At 39.8% G+C, this 17627-nt stretch overlaps 1 protein-coding gene across 13 annotated transcripts in view; it reads right to left on the bottom strand.

Moving 5' to 3' along the window:
- Positions 1-17627, bottom strand: part of MAST4 (microtubule associated serine/threonine kinase family member 4) — a 519579-nt gene that overhangs the window by 44416 nt on the left and 457536 nt on the right. For all 13 annotated transcript variants that reach the window (XM_081825660.1, XM_081825659.1, XM_081825658.1 and 10 more), the window contains 4 exons: positions 12133-12234; positions 9132-9264; positions 5309-5376; positions 2255-2340 (listed from right to left, as the gene is read on the bottom strand). In XM_081825660.1, the coding sequence (XP_081681786.1) occupies positions 2255-2340; positions 5309-5376; positions 9132-9264; positions 12133-12234 (389 nt within the window). The remainder of the gene's footprint in view (positions 1-2254; positions 2341-5308; positions 5377-9131; positions 9265-12132; positions 12235-17627) is intronic.

Here is a 17627-nt window from a genome sequence, read left to right on the forward strand (position 1 = left end):
AAAAAAAAAAAAGAAAGTCCAGATGGAATCAAGAGAAGATGGCTCCAAGTTGTAACAGGAATACTTTGAGAAGGAAGGAGCGCTGCTTGGAATCAGCGCACCTGTGACCAGCCATGCCTCTGAGCCTCTCTTTCCCCACACCTGGGTGGAAATAATGTCAACAACACACGGGGCTCTTGCGAGAAGACAGCATACATAAACGAGCACCCCCCACCCTTAATACTGGGGGGTCAGATGGGAAGTACATGGCAAGGGTGAGCTTTCTCCAAAGTGCTAAGCTGGCATGAAAGGACGTCTGACCTTCAGCCAGGGATCCGAAACGCGTTCAACGTAGAAGGAAACTGGATGATACCAAATTAGCAGACTGGCTTTATAACATGAACTGTCACTAAGTACGATGTTGAGAAAACCCCGACGTGTTATAGCTGCTTCTAATGAGAGGGTCAGTTTCCAGCACAGGCGATTTTCACCAAGTCGCAGAATCAGGATCACTGTAAGCCACTGATGTGAGTGGTGGACTGTAACACAAGCGCCGAGGAAACCCCCAACAGCCTCAGTTCATCTCCAGAGAGGCATCCATGTGTTCAGCCAGTTCGCATAAGCCTGCAATCAGCATCTTGACTGGGTGGACCAATAGGTATAGCTCCATTCAAATTTTAAATTAAAAATAATTAAAATGAAGAGGAAGTCTGTCAGAAATGTAATGAGAGATTAAATCTGAGAAGAGCAAAAGGGAAAAAAGTTTTGGCTGACGGGCAGAAGCTGCGGCAGGCAGCCTGTCAGCCCATTAAGGACTTGGCCTGCATCCTGGCTGTTTACTGATTCACAGCTTGTTTAACTTCTTGTATATTCCCAACCATTCCCCAAAGTGTGATATATACCTCATCTACTAGACAGTGGTTTAATTGCACTACAAATGAGTTTACTCAACCAATTAGAACTCCAAATACTGCTAAGATATATGCCCAGATTTTATAAAAGTGGTGTTTCACAGATAATCTTATTCTAGAATTCCACTGCCAATAAAATCTATCTGTGCTTAAGCCCAGAGACCCATTAAATCAAAGTTCAGTTTTTTCCCTAATGAAGGAAGAAATCCTTAGAGGATCTCGAAAACTAAAACTAACTAAAACCAAATAAGAAACAAATAAAACTCGCAAACAATCGTATGCTAAAACAATTTTCTTAGGGGGAAAAGTTTCAATGAGGTCCTTGAACTAAATGAAATATTATGAAAACAGAACATCAGAAAACATTTATAAGCCACATCAAGAAATATACCATTTGACATAATCCTGAAAATCAATCAGTGAAGCACAGAAAGGACTCACAAATATTTAAGTTCTTCACTAAGTTAATGGTGTGGAAAATATTAGAGACCAAAAAAAAAATCGTAAGGAGAAACATCCCTTGTGGCATAACAAAAATCTCTTTGATAATCTGCTCATATGTGTGATAAATGGCAATAAATGTCTATGGGATTCTTTATTGCTCTCCATATACAGATGGAATTGAGATTAATACTTAATTAAACTAGAGCTCTTGGGCTGTCTAAAATGGATCCGGACACAGTATGTGTATTAATTACCCTAACTGTCTCTTAGTAACTCCGCAGGATTTCGTCACCACTGACCCTACCATAAGAAGAAAACCTTGTGTCTCTAAAAATGAAGCAAGAAAGGGGCACCACTAATGTGACCAGATCAGAATACAGACTTAACTGAAAAGAAAACAAACAAAAAACCCTGGTATAATATAAAGACTGAAAGAAATGCACTGCTTTCAGTTTTCAAGCAGTCTTCTTATTCAAGTGCTTCTCTCACCAGACGGACTGGGGGGTCAGATGGGAAGTACCGGCTAATTCTTAAGTAGTGATGCTATGTATGAGTTTACATGTTTTCAGAGATATAGATTTTATAAATCCAGATATGGCTGTGTGTATGCATAGATAGGACCCAAAGTCAGGCGTTTCTGCACCCAGAAGGGAGGCAGAAGGTCTATATAAACATTTTCCTTTACTTTATAAAGTCTCCTTCTCTATACCTCTAAAATAACTCCAGGTCACTTGATAGGTTTTCTTGATGGAGTATCTAAATGAAAAACAATTTTGGCTGCACATTATACCCACCAGTGAAGGAGCAGTGAACTGAAAACTCAAGTCCCTAATGACACCTATTTGGCCTAAGATAAATGCGAAGAATATATTACTCAGGTGTGTAAAAATACAACAAGAGAGTTTTCTTCAATTACTCACCCATAGGCTCCATTGCTAATCAATTTAATCGTTTCAAAATCACTTTCCCGAGGTTTCCTTTGAAGTTTCAGGGAAGCATTAGAGCTCTTGGAAACAAAATATGGAAGTTAGAAAATAGTTGGGAATTCAAGAAAATGATTTTAATAGCAACACAAATGACATTTGCATTCTATGCTCTGGTGCTGGATCTGCTGAAGGGCAGTATTCAAGCCAAAGGAAGTCGGCACCCAGCTTTAAAGATCAATTCTGCAGAGCAGCGCTGGTAGACTGCCTCTCAGGACGGCGCCTCAGTCTCGTTTAAGTGAACCCCCATTTCTGGGAGATGAAGGTACCAAGCTTTTGAAAATATCCAATTTGGGGGCACCTGGGTGGCTCAGTAGGTTGGGCATCTGCCTTCGGCTCCAGTCATGATCTCAGGGTCCTGGTATCAAGCCCCACGTCGGGCTCCCTGCTCCACGGGGAGTCTGTTTCTCCCTTTCCCTCTGCCCCTCCCCTTGCTCATGCTTTCTCTCTCTCTCACTCAAATAAATAAATAAAATCTTAAAAAAAATTTCCAATATTAATTTACCTCTGTAAACTATTCAGGTTAGCCTCATCCTAGTCTTTTCAAGTTTTGAGATTTAAGTCCAAAATGTCAAACCTTAACTTTAGTTTCAGTCAGTCGGAACAGAAAGGACGGGCCATTGTGCCTCTACATGGACTGATGGAAGTGCAGCTTCTCTGTCCCTGACCAGAGGATGTCTGTCCTTCCTATGACAACCCTTTTTGTTCAGAAAAGGTAGTCGGCAACAACGAGACAATGTGTGCCTCTCTTTGACTTCCATACCATTAGTCTTACCATGGTTTAGATATCTATTTTCAAAGAGATAGCTCTTTAAAAAGTTGAGCTCAGGGGCGTTTGGGTGGCTCAGTTGGTTAAGTGTCTGCCTTTGGCTCAGGTCATGATCCCAGAGTCCAGGGTGGAGCCCCGCATCGGGCTCCCTGCTCAGTGGGGAGTCTGCTTCTCCCACTCCCCCTGCTCATGCTCTCTCTCTCAAATAAATAAAATCTTAAAAAAAAAAAAAAGTTGAGCTCAAAGTATAATAATAAGTAAAATGTTTTTGGTTTTTTTTAAATATTCTCTCACAGTCCACATATCTTAGCACCGAGAGGGTGAGCACTGACAGCGTCTTTGTTCCCGCTGTAGAGCCTTCCTATAATTGTGGAAGAAACCCCACGAGTCTGAGGTATGTGCCACCCTCCTCCACTTGATGCTGTCATCTACTGATGTGCTGTTCCATTTATCTTAGGAAGACCTGGGTACCCAGCTTTCCCACCTACCTCTCTGCTCGTGTTCTCTCACCACCCTGGGTGACTTCAGTGTCCATGCAGGTAACTCACCCAACACTCTGGCCTCTGGGCTACTTGAGTTGCTCAACCAAACAACTCTTCCTCTCGTTTATTTCCTCTTGCCCTCTGGCCACAGGCCCTGGGTCTAGTCATCACTGCTGATGCCCCATCTCAGAAGACATAATTGAAGACTGGGACCACTCACCTGTTCCACCGTTCCACTCTGATGGGTCCCCACAGCTTTGGGCTCAAAGATCCCGTTCAAGGCCCACCTGTCTCAATGCTTCCCCACCCAGGTGACCTCATTCATGCCCATGGATGACTGCTACATCATTCAGAACTCCACCGAAAACCCTCCGAGTGCCAGGAGATCCCACGCCATGTATACGGATGCTAGTGTGATGGCTTTTCTTGAATGTCCCCCAAAAACGTAAGTCTACACTTATTCAAAATTATAATAATTATGATAAAATTAACAAAACAGCTATCATTTATTTAGCATGTAGTAGTGTTGCTGATCTAACCACTTCACATAAAGTATCTCATTCAATATTTTGTCATCTTTTATATTTACTTCACAGAAGAGGAAAGTGAGGCACAGAGAAGATTCCCACAGCTACCAAGAGGTGCAGCCAGCTTTTAAATCCAGGCCATCTCACTCCAGAGCCTGGGTTCTTAGCCCCCAGGCTACACAGCTGCCTCTCTTCCTGACCACTCACAACTCGCGCCAGCCTCATTCCCCTCTTGGCGCTCACGATTAGGGACAATGGCACTAGCGTCCCAGAACTCTTGCTTGTGCCACTGCAGAGCCTCTGAGAGGCTTCCCCATGGTCACTCCTGCCTGCCCCCCTCACCCCATCTGTGTTCTATACCGCCATCGTAAGATTGTTTTTAAGCCGTTAACTCTGACTGGGTCATCTTTCTGTCCACCTGTATCCACCCCACAAACACATACATTTCTTCCCAAGTTTAACAGCTTCCCACCATTCTTTGAAAGAAAAGATTTGACAGAGAAGAACAATGAGGACCTCTATATCTGGTTTTTGCCCCAGCTCTCCAGTCTCTATGGTCTCCTTGCCCTTACCCTCAGATGCACTCTGCCCCCTTGTGGCACAATCTTTGTCCAGGACGTTCCCTGGGCCTGGAATGTTCCCTCTGCCCCTTTCTCATCCTAGTAACTTCTCATACCACAGCTCCTGGGCCATTACTTCAGGAGATCTTTTTGGACTGGCAAGACTAAGGTCACTCTCGGGGCGCCTGGGTGGCTCAGTCATTAGGCGTCTGCCTTCGGCTCAGGTCATGATCCCAGGATCCTGGGATCGAGCCCCGCATCGGGCCCCCTGCTCAGCGGGAAGCCTGCTTCTCCCTCTCCCACTCCCCCTGCTTGTGTTCCTGCTATCTCTCTCTCTGTCAAATAAATAAATAAAATCTTAAAAAAAAAAAAAAAAAAGACCAAGGTCACTCTCTATTAATGTTATGTTTTAGTAGCACATGGCCCTTTTTCTTCGTACATCTTATTCAAGTTTATCATTTTTATTTCTTGTGCATGGTTTCTTTTTATTAATTCCTTTCTCTTTGAAAAGAGGGGCTAAAATTGTATGCTGCCTTGCAAATAGAAGCACAATACATGTTTATGGAAGAAATAAAATAACTGACACACTCCAAATCTCCAGATGCTGATAAATGGAAAAACCAACACCATATTTCATCAAGAAGGATACTTACACTCACTGATTCATCTGTTTCTGGTGTTTCTGCTGTCCCACTATCATAGTTTCCCAACTGAGCCATTTCTAAATTAAAAAAAAAAGAAAGAAAAATTGAACAATTTCAACTAGACAAGAAGTAACTTCTTCAATATTTAAAAAAAAAGGTTTACACTTCAACATACCCATGGGAAAATCTTAAATAAAAAATGGCAAGACCCAATAATAGACTTTCTTGAAATTGTTCAGGACATGCCCTTCCCTGGAGCCCCATTTCTCATGAACACCCAGACACAGGTACTTCAGAGCTGGGCCTCTGCTTCAGCTAGCAGGACTGACTGGCCAACACAATCTTAGGGTTGGGGGGCGGGGGTGTGTGTGTATCAATGGCTGTGCTTATAATAGAGTTCTCAGGAGAGGCAAGTCTTCCCAGGCTCTGACAGGCATCGAAAATGCACTGACTTCAGCTCAGAGATGATTCTCAACTTGAGGCTGAGTATTCCTCATTCCATTCCTTCACAGCCACTGAGTGATATCCCCTGCCTAGTACACAAAGAATTCGCAATTTGTCACAAAGGAAGTAGTAGTTGTTAAGAGGGGCTGGACAATGAAAAGACTTGGCACACCACCATGATCAGCACTTACTAGGGACCTTTCACCCTCAGGCTCTCCCTCGTAAAGTGGGAACAATGTATTCATCTCTGAGAGTTTCTTGTAAGTATGACATAGGATATTCATGTAAGGCTCTTAGCATGTTGACTAACAAAAATGAAGTTTTCCCTGAATACTGATGGTTATTTATGATTCTTAGTTACATCCTGTAAAGAAGTCAATCCTGGGCTGGATACCACATGCCTGACACCAGCTTAAGTACTAACTTGGTGGTCTAGTTAAAAGAGACAAAAGCAAAATAAAATTTAAAAAAGAAAAAAAAAGAAAAAGCCATTTAATTGCTCAGTCTACAATGGAATGCCTCTCTGAGTCTATATAAGTAAATGAAGAAACCTGATTCATTTTATTGTTCATTTTAATTTTTATATTTAAAGAAAAAAAGATGTTTAATTAAAAAAAAGAACATGAAGGAATTCTCTCCAAAACTCTGATAGGTAGCTACCTCTGAGTGGTAAGATCATAGGTACTTTACATTTTCTAATTTTTCAAAATTGAACATGTATACTCAGTTATATATATAATAACTTATGCATAAGTTATAGTTTTTAGTTACCTATTTTTGTATGCATCTAAAAGTAGTCCTTAGACTCTCATTTCACGTATTCATATTCTTTTTTTTTTTAAAGATTTATTTATTTATTTATTTGACAGAGAGAGATAGCGAGAGCAGGAACACAAGCAGGGGGAGTGGGAGAGGGAGAAGCAGGCTTCCTGCCGAGCAGGGAGCCCGATGTGGGACTCGATCCCAGGACCCTGGGATCATGACCTGAGCCGAAGGCAGACGCTTAACGACTGAGCCACCCAGGCGCCCTCACGTATTCATATTCTTATAAATATCATCATCCTTTTTGGGAGAGATTACACATAAAAGCTATGAAGCAAAACAACCCTGGAGTGTTGTCTTTAGATAAAAACTAACAAACTCCAGAATCTAAAATAACTGATGATACTAACTTTCCTAGTTTACCAGTAGGGGAAATTCAAGAATAAAAATGAGCTCAGTACAAAGCAGGTGCTTTCTTAGTGTCGTTCAAGTGATGTCAACATCCTATATGACGAGCACGTCAGATTGGAGGACTGGGAGGTGAGCGAAAATGTATTCAGTCTCAGGGACTCCCAAGGATAGGACTGATTTTAATATTGTTTAAATAAAACAGCAACAGTACCTAACATTTATTATGCATTACTGCATCTTGGGGGGAGAGATGAACTCATATAATCCTAAAAACAACTCTACGAATAGGTACCATTTCCCTGATTTTATGGAAAGAACACTGAGCCACAAAGAAGCTCACCAAAATAGCACAGGGCTGGTGCCAGGGTGCAGACCTGAGCTTTTCCACTCTACACCCTCACCCCCAACCATCAAAGGTCAGGCCGTAGGTCTGTTATAGTGTAGATGTTGACAAGAAGGGGTAACAAATGTAGATCAGAGTCTTTAATAATGGCATGTTAAGTGGTAACAAATAGATTAAAAATCATCCTCAGATCTGAATCAAGAAAATGAAGTGTCAAGAGTTAAAAAACACAACTCCCAGGGATGAATTTGTATTACTAAACTCAACACTTGTCCAAGGTCACTATTAAGATTTTTTTAGAGTCTCTATAAAGGTACATAGATGGGTCGCAGATGATTCACCTACCAAAGTTCAGCCCACAGTGATCTTTACTGCCAGGTTAAGAAAACTGTGAAGAGCTCACTCGCCCTACAGTTCAAGGTCTGAAACAACCTCAACTCCACCAGCGTGAACAGTCACTCTAATATACTTTGACAGCCTCCCCACTCCAATTATTTTCATAAAAAAAACAAAAGATCGTTCTGTTTTAGATAGGATTTCTGCTAAATAACTATTATCTGGGAAATACATATTATTTGCAAGCAGTGAGTAGTAATGGAATGGAACCAGGAGTCAGCTTTTGAAGCAGAGAGCTAAGGCATCGTTTTGCAATGCCTGAAGAAATTTTTAAAACTCATCTAAATACCATTAAACATCTGCCCTTTTTATTTCATTGATTTAAACCATTTCTGAAGACTCATGATTCAAAAAGGTAAAGATGGTAATTTAAAAGCCATGGGGAAAAATCTCTCCCCAGGGAACTTTTCAGAAAAGCAGCCACCAGTCTCTGATAAGTGATGAATCTGATGTGGTATTGCTTTCAGGACAGTATAAATTTATCTGGCATTATCTCCCCGGAATGCATGCATCATTTCACTGGAAGCAAAGATCCAATGGCCGTAAGAGCAAACAAAGCGGGGGAAATAGGAGAGCAGGGCAGAGAGCAGCAGGTTCCCTGGCTTTAGATGGGAAAATATCTGTGCCAACAGTTACCATCACTACAAACAATTTAGCAAGATAAACGCTGTTTGCAAATTTAATTTAATGAACCACAAAGAGGATTTTGAATGAAGGAGTCTCTGATTGTTTTTGACTCTTTTTAGGCTGTATGTACACCTTCAGTGTTTTAAAGGACAATCCAAACAATAATGAGCAGGAAAAGGTTGGGGACAGGGGAGTAGTTTACCGATATTAGATTAAAAAAAACCAAAAAACACTAACAACATGCTTAGTCTTCAGTGTATTTAATAACATTAGACCTATAAGCTTTCAAAAACATTTTCCCCCCCACTGGACTTCCTGTATATTATCATTTTTCATAATTTTTTGGTTACATGCAAAAAATATGCCTACCAACACTGTGCGTGATCTAAATCTATCCTCAGTTGTATTACTCCCCAATTACTTTAAATGTCACTTTTAAATTAATTATAATTAATTTCTTTGGCAACATGTTCAAAATTAAAAGGACACTTGAGAAGAACCCTACTGAGTTTCGCAAGAGAAAAAGTACTCCGAGAAGGCAGAAATCTAAACCCTTTCAGGATACTGTGGCATTGTCAGGCGGACAGGCCTCTGGGATTTCAAGGCCTATCCCCACTCTAGGTACAACACAAAATGGGTCAGGTTCACCTGCTCTTTGGGACTCAACTTAGTGAGTTGTGAACCTCATAGTTAAGGGTTGCTTTTTTCTTCAAAGCACAATTGGCCCCCAAATTTGTACTTTTCAACAGATAGAGCCAAATCATGTGGAAAAAGTAAAGACTTGCTAAGTTCTTGTCTGAAGTTACAGTGCAGAATCAAATGAAAGGTCAGCCCAACTAAAGTACGTACCTTCCAAAGGATCCTTATTGAGCCCCAGTTGGCTAATGATGTACCTGGGAATGTCAGTTTTAATACCCTGTCCTTCTTTTGCATGGCCTTCTGCTGCTTCCAGTAGGTAGTAAAATTCTTCAGGATCAAATTCCTAGCAGAAGACAAACACAGATGTATACTTATTTGAGCCAAAATTCTCTGAGGTTTTATTACATAAATTCCTCTCACAATAAAATTTGCTGGATATACACGGTTGTGGGTTATTTATGCAGAAAGGAAGCAAACGACTTTTAAAAAGTATGTAATTCTTAGTTCATATTTGAAGCCTTTCATATTCTAAGACAATACATGTATGTCCTTGGTAACTCATATAGTGACCACTTCTAATTTCCTTGTAATGCAACTTTGAAGATATCCTATTGCTATCTTATCGAAAATGAGTATGTCTAAAATTCAATTATGCCTTTTTAGGGATGTAATATTTTTAAAAATGAAATCTCATCCAGAAGATTCAGTTTCTCTCTTCGCATAAACAGCCACAAAAGGAGTAATGCTAGAATACATATTCTCAATGGTTTTGCAGGAAACTCCATTAGTAGAAAGGGGTGCAAAAGTATTTTTAAAAAATATCAAAATTACCACTTTTTATCAGTACATTCTAAAATTAAGATTCATGTATGTGAAGATGAAGAAAGAAAGAAAGACAAAATTACAAAATTAATTCTTTCTATTACGTCTATTTTTAAAATTTGGTAGCACATTTTGCCTATGCATTTTACTCTCTTTGGTTGCTACTTCTAGGATGTAATAAAAATCTTTAGGAGTCCATCACTCTAAATGGATGCCATGGGTTTATTTGTTGTATACAATTATGTTTGCAGATTTAAACCACAGAGGCTATTTTCAGTTATATTTCCAAATTTTATCCCCTCAGGATGTTTCCCATTTTGATTAATACCCCAACTAGGCAACTTTAGGGTAACAGCATTTCACCTGAGAATTACTCAAGGGTTTGTTTTTTTTTTTCTTTTATTTTTTTTAAATTTTATTTTATTATGTTCTGTTAATCACCATACATTACATCATTAGTTTTTGAGGTAGTGTTCCATGATTCATTGTTAGCGAATAACACCCAGTGTTCCATTCAATACATGCCCTCTTTAATACCCAACACCAGGCTAACCCATCCCCCCACCCCCCTCCCCTCTAGAACCCTCAGTTTGTTTCTCAGAGTCCATAGCCGCTCATGGCTCGTCTCCCCCTTCGATTTCCCCCTCTTCATTTTTCCCTTCCTAAGGGTTTCTAAAGGCCATGTAAAAAAAGCTCGCTTCAAATGGAGGAAAGTCAAAACCAACGTATACACTGAGTGCCCTTTCTAGAAACCTACAATGACACAGAGCACAGGCCTGAAACAGCAGGCCTAACACCACTAGTTGGAAAACAACCCCTAAAACCCTGAAGCTCCAGTTTCATCTGAGCTTTAAATAGTGCTGAAAACAGCAACACTTTCAATTATGCTCTTAAGTTCACCTGTTTCTATCCTTGAGAGGCTATACTTTTACTTTTTCTCTTCTGGTGAGGAGGGATTACTGAAAAAATTAATTTCCTCTTTTAAGGCAAGATCTTCTATGAGCATATCTGCTGCTGTCCAGAGAAACAAGTTTTAATGCTAAATGCTATTTTTTCCCCCAAATTAAACAAATGCAGGAAGTACAAGCATGTGATGCATAATTCAAAAAGTACAATGGGAGACGCAGTAAAAAACCAGACTTCCTTCTGCCTGCATTTGCCAGGTTCTCCCAGAGGCATCCAGAGTATTTTTCCCCCTTATCCTTCCAGAGACAATGCCAAATGGTGCTTTGATTCTGTGGTTCTAAGGGTCCTGGCCACTGATGGAAACACCTACTCCACCATGCCCCTCCTTGTCTCCTCAAGATTTCCCCTCTCCTGTGACTCACTATGCACTGGTACATAGTTATGGGGCTGTGAACATTTCACTATTATAAAAAGCTATGAATGTTAATTGAAATAAGGGCAAAACCCTAGCAATACCACCCTAGATGTGTACATGTGAATGTATAATTCTGACAAGCTGAACTGCATGTAGCGTTACCAATACTTTAATGGCTAGCAGAACTTAAAAGTGAGTGCTGATACTATGTTAAGCCCCTTAAAACTATTCTTACATTCAAAGCTTCGTATTTGTTCACAGTATGGACTGAAATGTCAACCAAAATTACATGAAACAAAAATTTTAAAATAGGAAAATGACCAAGGACAATATAATTGACAAAATGAACTCATCTTTGGAAGTCTCACTTCTTCCAGTGTATATGGGACCCTCCTATACTCTCCCAAGTGGGTTGCCACTGAGCATCTATTTCTTTCTTTTTTTTTTTTTTAAGATTTTATTTATTTATTTGAGAGAGAGAATGAGAGACAGACAGCACGAGAGGGAAGAGAGTCAGAGGGAGAAGCAGACCCCCTGCTGAGCAGGGAGCCCGATGCGGGACTCGATCCCGGGACTCCAGGATCATAACCTGGGCTGAAGGCAGTCGCTTAAGCAACTGAGCCACCCAGGCGCCCTGAGCATCTATTTCTAACATGCTGTATTTTAAGAACAAATACTAGTAATTGCAGGTTATGAGAAAACCTATCTCTGATTTCCCTCTCTCTGCATCTTGCCAACTCCAAAAAAGTGAGGCCCAGCAAGTGTTTTAAATTAGCTGTCACACAGTAATGGTGTTGAGATAAGGTTAAGCCCATTAGTTCATGATGATCTTTCCAGTTTGACCAGAATGTGATATGATTATCACTCAATACAGCACAAGTCCTAGAATTTTTACTTAAACCAGACAACAAAATCACATGGGGATGTGCCATAAACATTCATAAGCTGTAGTTCCTGTTGACTCTTTCCATTTAACTCTGGTCTTTGAAGCCAAATGAAACTGGAGGTTTCTGATGGTTACTGCTTTCCCACAGTTAAATAATGGAGTCCCCTCTAGGGGCAACTTACCAAGCATTCCAATAACCGAGCTGGGCGGGCAATAACAATTAGGATCTTTCGAACTAGTTGTTTAATAAATGCCAATTCTCCACTTTCTGAACGATCATGAGCCTATGAGAAAGCAATGAAAAGAAAGGTGAGATAGGATTGATCTATTAAATGGAAGAGAAAATCAGCAAAGTACGCTAACTAGATAATTGCAAGTATTTGAAAATTAAGTGATTTAGAAAATACCTTTCAAAGATTGATAAGCAAACATTATTGCTTCACATATGGACATCATTAAACTTCTTTATCTACAAAATGGCTCTATTAGCTAAATTTCAATTGTAAAACTTTGATTTATTCTGTATTAAAAATCAAACATTAAAACTCTCAATGTGAACCATGATGACGGAGAGATTAACAGATTATGACACATTAAGCACATGGTACAAGTGGAGTGGGTGGCTGATAAGGAATCCTCATTTGCCAGATTTCGCAGAATGAAGTACGAAACGGCTAACATAGTGAAGGGCTGCTTTTGTTATCCTGGGCATTTAACACATCTATGAAATAGATTTTACATGTGCACCACAATTAGCCTATCAATTCACTATTTTATAACATGTAAGAAGTGTGCATTGCTTATTTCAAATGTTAGGGGTAAGGTTTATACTCGGACATATACATACAAATTTGGTTTCATATATTAAATAAATAATACCTACGCACTCAGCTCAGTAAAATTTAACTGACTTCCCTCTTTTTAAATTTTGTTATATGTTGCCTAATCAAGCACAAAAAATATCCTGAGAATAAAACTCAGTTTGAGTCATTTTAATTTTCAATGATATTTTCTTGAAGAAATGAGGTAAATCTGTATCAAGGCAGACATAAAACCAAAGTTGTAAAAGTTTAAACATGTAAACTTCTATGCATGCTCACTTTAAGGCTGTCATAATTTTTAAATTGTTATGATTTACTTTCCTCTAAGGATTAAAAAACATATCAAGAAGATGCTGGTACAAAAGAATATAATTTCACAGACATACTAATAAACATTTAAAATCATTCTTGAAAGTGCTTTGTTCTAAGAACCAGCCCTCTCATGAAAAAGTGGCAGACCAAATCTATGAAAAATGATTAAACTTAGTTAGTAGTAACAGGTTTACTGATTTTAAGCCATCAAATCAAAGGCAACTTTCCAAAACGTAGGTACAGGAACATATACAGGCAAAAGCAAAATACCTAACATTTCAAAGAAAGAAACACAGGGGACAAGTCCACTGGTGAGTAATTGTGGAACAGCATGTGTTCAAAGAAAACCACCTTGTAACAACAACTATAGGTCCTAGCAACCAGTTGGGATGCTAGAACATGTATAAGGAGATACACGTAATATTCTTTAAGTTTTCTTTCCAATTTTTGTTTTACACCAAGGAGAGACTTTGGAAGATATAATGAATGCTAAGAACTATGGTTATATATCTTCTTTGTAGCTTATTCTTAATCAAAACTAAACAGGAAATCTTAAAGATGAAGCAAAAAAGGCCACCTAACTTCTTGATTGATAATTTGGGTTACATACAGAATGTCCTCTTACTGTAATAATTACTACTTTATAAATTCAAGAATATAAAGAAAATCTAAAAAGCCTGAATGTGTTTTACTGAACTCTTCAAAGAGAAACAAGAGCTCTGTATCTTAAAAAATCTTTAGTCAGTTTAGATTATACAAATTCCATTTGGAAAATTGTAAAAATAATCAGTTCATTCCTACTTCTTACTTCTAAGAATTATCAGCTGTAACTAAGGCCAAAACATACAATGGGTAATGTTAACTCAAATAATATTTTATCTACTAACACTATTGGGGAGGGAGTTTTGTTAAGACAACACCAAACAAAATCACACAGCATGAGAAGAGATTGTTTCCAGGCTGCCAACAGCAAGCGCCAACACTAATGGATACTCTGTGTTTGTATTTTAAGTGTTGACTGCTATAAAAAATGCTGAGACCCATATTTGAGTAGGTTATAGCTTCCTATGTATAGTATTTTCTTTGGCAAATACACCTAAGTGAGAAAACAAATGGAGACAGAAACGCATTCATCTGGAATTGACCTAGACCTCAGGACTTTAAAAAGGCATCAGTTAAATCAAGCCTATCAAAGCCACAGGGGGACCCTGCCTGGGTCTGCAAAAAATTGACAACAGGGGACATGGCCAGGAGATACCCGGCAGGCACACAATGTCACAGCTGGGAAGTGATAACAATTGCGCCCTGGGGAAGGCAAAGGCAATTCCCACAATAAGGGCTCCATCTAAAAGGCACAAGTCCCCCTGTGACCGTTCAGCTCCAAACTCTGGAAGGACGCTGTTAATGTGATTCTGAAGACTGCTTTAATTTTCCCACAAGGACTGACTAAAGGAAATGTTTATCTGTGAAGATAAATAAGAAAACATTCCTATCCATACCCCAAAATGCTCTTCATACCACAAGTATACATGCTTCTCTGCCGAAAAGATAAATTTTCCTTTAATAAACTTTATTTATTATTTAATTTTTTTGAGAAAGAGAGAGAGAGAGCACGCAAGGGGTAGGGAGAGGGAGAAAGAATCTTAAGCAGGCTCCCTGCCTGCTTGGAGCCCAGCATGGAGCCCAACACGGGGTTCCATCTCACGACCCTGAGATCATGACCTGAGCTGAAATCAAGAGTTGGACACTTAACCAACTGAGCCACCCAGGCAACCTCAAAATCAACAATTTTTATCTATTATATGGTGCATTCACATGATTTTTGAAACCTAAGTTGTTGTTGTTTTTTTTTTAATAATTGCCATGAAACAATCTGCCAGGTCTATTAGAAATAAAATTCAGCGTGTGTGTGGGGAGGGGGGGGATTTTTTAAAACATTTTATTTATTTATTTTAGAGATACAGAAAGAGAGAGAGAATGAGCAGGAGGGAGGAGCAGAGGGAGACGGACAAGCAGACTCCATGCTGAGTGCAGAGCCCAATGCGGGGCTGATCCCACAACCCCAAGATCATGACGTGAGCCAAAATCAATAGTAGGATGCCCAACTGACTGAGCCATCCAGACGTCCCTTTGGGGGCGGATTTCAAAGTAAATAGCTTTGGATATTGATTCTAACCTTTTCAGAGAAAGCCTCTGAAGGAATGAAAAACACAGGACTAAACCAGTAATTATGGTAATACCCTGGGACAGAACTATGGAATTATAGGAGTATCTCACAGAGGCTGACCACAGAGTTACTCTCTTATCTGCTTCTTCTGTTTAAAAATGCACCATTTGAGGTGCCTGAGTAGTTCAATTGGTTAAGCATCTGCCTTCGGCTCAGGTCATGATCTGAGGGTCCTGGGATCGAGCCCCATGTCGGGCTCCCTGCTCAGCGGGGAGTCTGCTTCTCCCTCTGTGCCCCCCCCCCACTTCATGCTCTCTTTCTCTCTCTCAAATGAATAAATAAAATCTTTAAATAATGCACCATTTAACAAATATCATTTTCAGGATATTCTCATAGCAAGTAATATGCATAGTGTTCTAGCATTTTTCGGGAGCTGATTTGATTAAAACGAACAGCAGAAGTGAATTATTTGATGATAAATCAAATATTCTGTCATGCATACATATATACATACTTTCTTTCTCCCTCCCTCCTTCCCTTCCTTCCGTAGTTACTGAGAAAGCAAGTACCAGCCACAGTGCTAGGCACCGCAGAGTTCAAGGTGATTTGGATGTGATTCCTGTCTTTTCAAAGAGCCCTCCCATGCTATTGAAGTGAAACCCCAAAACAGATCCTTACAAGGCACTGTGCTCAACGGGCCATGTTAGGGTTTTTGTAGACAGAATGTAGGCAGAATGGAGCCACTGAAGACTGTTAGACAGATGTTCTTACAGCCTCACAGAAGCAAGAATCTGCCTTGGTGGAAAGATACTCGGTAGCCAGGCAGACACATGAATTTGAAATCTAGGAGAGGGCTGCTGGTCTGAGATACAGAAGGGAAGCCGTTAGAGTTCATGGGTCTTTAAGATAGCCAACAAGATCCCGAGAGGGTAGGAGCAGTGGACCGCCAATCAGATCATGGGAAAGCTAACTTTTAGAAAACACAAGTTAGAAGAAGAGTTCTTGGAAGAAGCAGAGAAGAAACAGAGGTACTAAGAATATCTTGAAAGGAGGGGGGTTAGTAAGAGAGAAAAGGAAAATTTTAGTATTGCTCAATATAACAATATTCCAGTCAAATAGGCTGCTCTGGGAAAATGTCCAGTGGATATGACAGTAAGGAGGACAGTGGACTTCAGTGAGTTCAGTGAGAGGATGTCAGAAGCTATTCGACAAGAGTTCTTCTATGTATTCTAGATGAACAAAACAGACGAAGTCCCTGCACACACAGCCACTGTATCCCATGCTGCAGCCAGTCCCTGAGCTCTCAGCAGTCTGTGATGACCTGAGTAAAACTGACAGTAAGCACTCAGCAGCTCTTATAGTTTTTACATTTCTTATACACCCAAATGCATGATCATTTTCCTATACATTTATTTTCATTTTAATTTACAGGAGAATTGGTGCAAGACAAATTGGAAATGAACAACAAAAAACAAAAACAATGTATTCATCACCCCTAAAATAAGGTGAGAAACACTGCCTTAATGGACTACGATAGGTGGAAATATGAGTAGTGGGAACAGAGTACAGAAAACTCTGTTGGGGTGTTTGGATGGGAAAGAAAAGAACAATAGTGGCTGCTGGTCAGAGAGAGATCGTCTCATCTTGCCAGAACTAAGTTCAGTAGGGGCAGAGACATATGAATTTTCAGAAAACTAGGATGCTAGTATTTTCTTTCAGGTCCACGCAATTATTTACATATTCATGCTGAGAGAAAACCATGTACAGTCATGCTGACACAGACATAACTTCTGCCCTATGAGGTAGAGAAATACAATATACCCAAATATATAGGCTAAACAGGTTTTACTTATAGGCTGTGGCTGATCAATTTCAGTCACAAGAGCAGTATATGCACTAATTGCATTCTACCATACACATTCCTTCCCGTCGTGGGTGTTATCAAGGGCTAAGCATTCAAGTGTTAGGCTCAGGCAGGTCATGTGTTTATCTGTCTCTTGGAAATTGGGTATTTTGTTAGAAGAGGAACGGACACTAATGAAAATATAAGTTACCATTTACTACCCACTGCCACGTACAGGTCAATTAATAGGACACAGGCCTGGAAGAAGCCAGCCATTTTCCATTTAGCTTTGCCAGATATTAGGACTAGATAGCGTCATCAAATAACACACATGCACTCAGGCAATTTATAACTTTATCGTTGGGGGTAGGGGAAAATCACTGCCTCAAAATCCTTCACAATCCACTTATCCCAGAGCCATAGACTGTTGGGTCCCGAGGTTCCTGTAAAGGTTATTACTTTCTATTACTATAATTACTTTCTATTACTATAAATGACGACAACAATCAATTTATAGCAAGTAGCAATCAGTTT

This window comes from Leptonychotes weddellii, chromosome 7 (assembly GCF_054177405.1).
Source record: "Leptonychotes weddellii isolate Sample4059 chromosome 7, ASM5417740v2, whole genome shotgun sequence".
Classification (NCBI taxonomy): domain Eukaryota; kingdom Metazoa; phylum Chordata; class Mammalia; order Carnivora; family Phocidae; genus Leptonychotes; species Leptonychotes weddellii.